This window comes from Octodon degus, unplaced genomic scaffold (genome assembly GCF_000260255.1).
Source record: "Octodon degus isolate 3935 unplaced genomic scaffold, OctDeg1.0 scaffold00052, whole genome shotgun sequence".
Lineage (NCBI taxonomy): Eukaryota > Metazoa > Chordata > Mammalia > Rodentia > Octodontidae > Octodon > Octodon degus.
The window spans coordinates 13,304,098-13,310,072 of NW_004524628.1; the positions used below are offsets into that span (position 1 = coordinate 13,304,098).

The following is a 5,975-nucleotide window of genomic DNA, read 5'->3' on the forward strand; positions in this document are numbered from 1 at the left end:
GCAGTGTGTTATTTGTTGAAACTGTACTTCCGATTTGATTTGAAACTGTCTCATTGCTATCTGTTTATCAATAAAACTTTGAAAAAATAAATAAATAAAATAAAATAAAAAAGCAGCAGCATACTCATGGGCCAGGGAGAGAGCTCAGTGGCACAGTGACAGTGCCTGTCTGCAAGCACAAGGCCCTAAGTTTGTTTCCTGATACCTCCCCAAAAGAAACATCATACTCATAATTCATGAGAGCATCACCAGACCCTAGCCCATCCTAGAGATGCAATAAAGGCTCATCCAGTTCTTTTGCAAAGGGGCCAGCCTGATTTTCTCCGTCAGACTGGCAGCCCCTGCAGCTTGTCTTCCTTCTCATTTTTCTTCTCAAAGCTTTTGCCTGTAAATCTGTGCTGTTGCCTGTTTTAATTTCTATTACCACTGTGGCAAGTTTCCTTGCATTACTATATCAATCCAACAACTTCTTGAAATAAAAACTAAAAGCCATCTTAAAATCAGAGAAAGCTTTCTATATAAAAATACTCACTGCAGTAGATATTATACTATATTCAGAAAAAATCTACAAAACCAACAGAGACAAAGTCAAAGGATAAATTTAGGCTGAATATAGGAGCCTGAAATATCCCACTTTGAAATATGAAAGACTTGAGTTGAAGATAATTAAGAAGATGGGCCCTCCCTGCCTCATGTGTGCGTGTGTGTGTAAAATAGGAGAATGAATCTACTTCTCTTGTTAATCTGAAAAGTAGGAGTTTGATCCACCTGTGAATCTATGGGTATTATTCTTCTACATAGCCATTAAAATGAGTTCTACTAAAGATTATAATATTATAACATGTTGTTAAATGAAAGAAGCAGGAGTGTAGGAGGAAAGATAAAGAACAGAGTCCAGTAAATTTTCATTTCCTTGGGGTTAAAAAATCATCTTGATAAACCACCTGAAGGGAGCAATGTCCCTTAGAGGCATGGTTGTGCTTGTCACAACTTAAAGAATGCTCTAGATGGATCAAAAAGGGCTTATTTCTCAAAGGTATGAAGGCCCCAAAACTCTTAGAAACAACAGATAAAACCAATGCCTGAAAAATGAAAGAGAGGGCTTAGAAAATATAGGCAAAATTGTATTATGATGCGTGGCACCGAGCAAACATCCAATAAACATTAGCTAGCAACTGTTAACAAAACAAAACCCACACACATGCACACAGAACAAAAGCTTAGGCCTTTCTACCTGAGGCTCTTTGTGATGACTACCAAGAAAGCCCCTAGTCCATGCTGCAGAGGGCTTGTGTGGACATCGTCCCGAGGGTGTTCAGGAATCTGTCTGCTCCCTTCTCTACCCCAGCACCTTCCACAAGTCGTGGAAGAGCACCGTTATGCAATATGGTGCCAAGTACAGCGTGCCACAGGAAGCTGTCAGGAATCTGGCTGGACTGTGGCCTACCTTCCAAACACCATGCAGGGACTTGAGTGGGCGCCACACAAACGGACTGTAGCTGCGCCTGTCAATAATACAGACTGAACTGCAAAATCTAGATCAATAAACCTAAGGTTAGTATTTATACCTCTGGGTAGCAACCAAGAATTAATATAGTAAGTATAACTTGGTGTTTAAAGACGATCATATAAAATAATTAGGGAAATATTTCAGAATTAAACATCAGAGAACAAAGAAAGAAATCCAGAGAGAACCAACCTCTAGCCTAATGAAAACTGTATGCTAAGAGCCCTGTGGGCCAGTGAACTCCTGACAGCGGTACTCAAAAGAGAGACAAGGCTGAAAGAGTATTAAGTAGGCCCTTCTTAACCTAAGGTATTTTGATCCAAGAGGACACTTTTTCAGAGCAGCATCAGGTATCTGCTTTCTTAAATGGTTCCTGCTTAAGGAAAGATAGAATAATGTAAGTGCATATGTGTGTTCAGTGCTTGTGTTGGAAGGATGGGATCTCCCATGATACCTCAGAACAGTGGTGTGGGGCTGCTGTACACAGCTCAGTGGGAGAGCACTTGTCTAGCACATGGCAGGCCTGCAGTTCAATCCTTGGCATCCCAAAACCGAAACAAACAGCATGTCAGTGGTACTGAGACAGGTGTGCACCCTCTGGCGTAGAAGAGGGGCAGGATGGGGGTGAAGGCCTGCGGGGAAAGCTGATGGGGCAGGTCTGTACTATACGAACAGAGACCACATTTCTAACACCTAAATGGACATTACCATTTTATGCACATACTAAAATATCTTGAAAGGCTAGAAAGTATTCTACTTTGTACATCACAAGGATAATTAAAATTTCCAGGAAAGCTACAATGGAGAACCATTTTAAAATGAGGGTTGGGGGGCCTGGCCCTAGCTCAGTCCTTTAAGTGGCTGCTTCCACAAAGCTGTCAGCCTCAGGTTGCTGGAGTTCGAACCTCACAACTCTCCCGCTGGCCAAAAGCGCCCTGAAGGCATTCGAGGAAGAAAAAAAAATAAATAAAATAAAATAAAATGAGGGTAGGTAAGATTATGGCATCACCATGAATCTTCGAAGCTGTGGTACTGAACACTCACTATGCTTTCACTTCTAGAATTTTTTTTCAAAAAAAACAATATTCAAATTTCCAATAAATTAGTATTCTCACTTCTACAAAACCACTTCTTATAGGGTTCATTTAATCCCAAGAACTATAAGCATACTTGAAATAACACACTTGCGAATTAAATTACAGAAAACTTTTCAGGAGCTCTTACACCATCAGTGTCAATGTACATTCACGTCTGTTTTCTCTCAACAATTCCTTTTGCAGCAAAATGACCCGCAACCTAAACGCAGCTACCCTCCTCAAAGTCACCACTGCATTTATTTCTAAAGATCAACAGAAAATAGCTTAACCTTAATAAAACTAAAATTACTGCTTGAAGAACGAGAAGCAAATAAGATAATAGAAATTTATTAACCTTTTCCTGTGCCAGGGCTGTCATTCCAAGGTCATCTAGACCACACAACTGTAACCAGAAAGCTAGAGTTCAAATTTGAAGAAGGCTACTTTATAGCTTTCAGTCACCTACTGCCTGGAAAACAACTCTCAGGAAAGCCTTAAGTCATGGCTAAAACGTTTATGGCTTACAACTAAGGTATGAGAATAACTCTTGGTAACTAACCCATTGTAAGTCTGTGGCAAGCCATTCCTAAAGAAGAGTATTTGCTCAACTGGCTAAGATTATAATTAGTTTGAAAATCTTAAAACTGTTTTTTTAAGGTCTACATTTAAAGACTGTGTTAAAATAGTTACTTTTTAAAGACATGCAGCCTTCAAAAATTTCTCAACTATGTTCTTAATATAGATCTTTTAAACTGACACCTAAAAATAAACACAAATTGCAACACTGGTAAGGCACCACACTTACCTCTCTTTCAGCTTCTTTCAATATGGCTTCTTTTTCCTTTACTCGCTGTACAAACATCTGCTTCATTTCCTCTTCCTTTCTCTGACGCTCACCATGGAATTCATGTCTTTTGGCTTCATAGGTCTCTTGAAGACTAAAAAGTTACTTGCATTATTTAGTTAAAAAGATGATACAAAAAACTGGCAAAGCCTCATCTACCTCTTCTTGGGCCTTGGAAATGTACCACCAGGTACCAGTGTCTTCTACCATACAGTGACCTGAAACCTGGCGTCTAACCTGAACTCTGACCAAAGGAATGACAAGAAAAGTCCTTCAGTACTGCATACGGTACTGAAGGTACTTTCAGCATTAACCGAAGTCATTCACAAGAGGCATCCAAACACATTCCCTTTCCATCTTTGTTAACTGGTATCTCAGGTGCTTGTACCACTGAGCTGTCTCCCCAGCCCTACAACATTTCTTTAAAGAACAAAATTTATACATGTACAAAATGTCCTAAATGCCTCAAATCTCAAAGGGGCACTTTACTTTGAACTAGATTTGAGGTTTTTTATTCTTGTTTATTTTGGCATCATTTTAAAGAAATCCCTATATCCACCAGCTACTTTCACACAGTTTAGAAGCTTCATCACATTTTGCTGGAACAATACTGGATATTCTTTAATATAATTTAGGAATGTTTGGTAATAATTAACATATTATTCTTTAAAATAATACCTTAAATTTCTATCATGTGCAAATTTTGAAAAAAATGCTTCATTATTCTCTTTGTAGAAGGACTTGAGCTGCTTAGGAGGAAAACAAATCTACCTGGTGAAGTGAAGCGACTTAACATTTGTGAAGTATCTGCTACTAGTAACAGACCCCGGTGACGCCTCGAGTTCACGATTTCCCACAGCAATCCTGAAGAATAACCACTGATATTCTGCTTTACAGGTCGGAAGTGAAGGACTGAGGAAGCCATCTGCCCAAAGTAGTACCACTAACAGCAACAAGCTGAGGCATGAATCAGATCACAACACTTGCTCCAAAGTTCATACACTAAGCACCATAAATCCGACTAGCGAAATTTAAAATTTAACTTCATTTATGACCAAATCTTCTACAAGGTCAAATGCAATCACAGCACTAACTGGAATTCTCATGCTCCTTCTTGTTCTCTTTACATTTACACTTTATCAGCAGGGAAATGACTCAAATGCAAACAGTGCAATAAAAAAGGAGTCCTTAGTTCTCACAATATTTTAAAATGTTTACCCAAACGATCTCATGCGTCCATCCAGGCAAACCTGTTCCAGGATGCTACATTAAATCAGATCTGATTTAGTACATGATTACAATTTCATATATAAATGTATTAATTTTAAAAATATCTGGCTATAGCACCATACACAATTTCAAAAGAAGTCTGTAGCAACATAAAGAAGATTTTTAGTCCTAAAATTCTGATAAGAAAGCTGCAGTACTGTAAGGAACAATTTAATCTCCCATTCTCTACAAGTATTTTCACCCAGGGAGATGGCTCAGTAGAATAAGCACTTGCATGGCAAGCTCAAGGGCCTGAGTTCAATCCCTGGTTCCAAAAAAACAACTTCCAACTACAAGTATTTTCATTTTTCCCTCATAAGGTGTTTGCTAAATTTCAGTCATTCTAAAACTTACTTCAGAATAAAAGCCAATAGCAGACTGTTAGGTTGTGTAACACAGCTTGTTGCCTAAGGATTCTGTGTGTGTGTGTGTGTGTGTGTGTGTGTGTGTGTGTGTGATAAGCGCTAAACATATTTTCACCTGTTTCAGATAAATACAAGCACAATAAGGGTCCCGCTTCAGTTGTTCATGTCAGTAAATACTGGGTAGTTGGCTTTTGTCCTCCATTCTTCCCTCTATTCCTTTAAGTCAGATAAGAACTGACAAACCTTTTAAAGCAGGAAGATGTCAAGTGATTCAAGAACAATAATCATTCACTTTGGGAGTTGGCCGTATTTACACAGTTACATAGTTACACAGATTCAGTGCAATCCTGATCAAAAATACCATTATGATACCTCACAGATCTAGAGACAACATTCCTAAAATTCATCTGAAACCAAAAGAGTCCTAGGATAGCAAAAACAATCCTGGGCAACAAAGGGAAGGCAGGACGTATCACAATCCCTGACCTAAAATTATACTACAAAGCTACTGTGGTAAAATTAGCATGGTCATGGCAAATAAAACAGACCCAAGGGTAAATGAAACAGATTAGAAGATACAGAAATAACAACAAACACACTTAGCCATCTTATATTTGACATAGGGGCCAAACATGTTCATTGAAAGAAAGGTAGCCTCTTTAATAAATGGTGCTGAACAATTAAAAGGAAAGTGAGAACTTAAGGATTAAACAACGAAGAGAGGGCAAGGAGAAAAGCTAGGAAACATGGCAGGGGCAAAGCCATACATTTATATGCACAAGATGGTTAAGGCAATGATCCTGCAAGTCTTCAGCAGGTTTTTGAAACTAGTAGTTAATTGGTAGGATTCTCACCTTGACTAACTATAGATGCTGATACCTGTGAACTAAGCAACTGCACTGAAGATAGCAATG

The 5,975-nt window shown here is 38.7% G+C and overlaps 1 protein-coding gene across 1 annotated transcript in view; it reads right to left on the bottom strand.

The window, feature by feature from the left end:
• The window catches only part of Sept10 (septin 10), a 59,857-nt gene that overhangs the window by 5,058 nt on the left and 48,824 nt on the right, over positions 1 to 5,975 (bottom strand). The window contains exons 7-8 of the mRNA XM_023717376.1: positions 4,199 to 4,370; positions 3,389 to 3,521 (exon numbers count right to left, since the gene is read on the bottom strand). Of these exons, the coding sequence (XP_023573144.1) occupies positions 3,389 to 3,521; positions 4,199 to 4,370 (305 nt within the window). The remainder of the gene's footprint in view (positions 1 to 3,388; positions 3,522 to 4,198; positions 4,371 to 5,975) is intronic.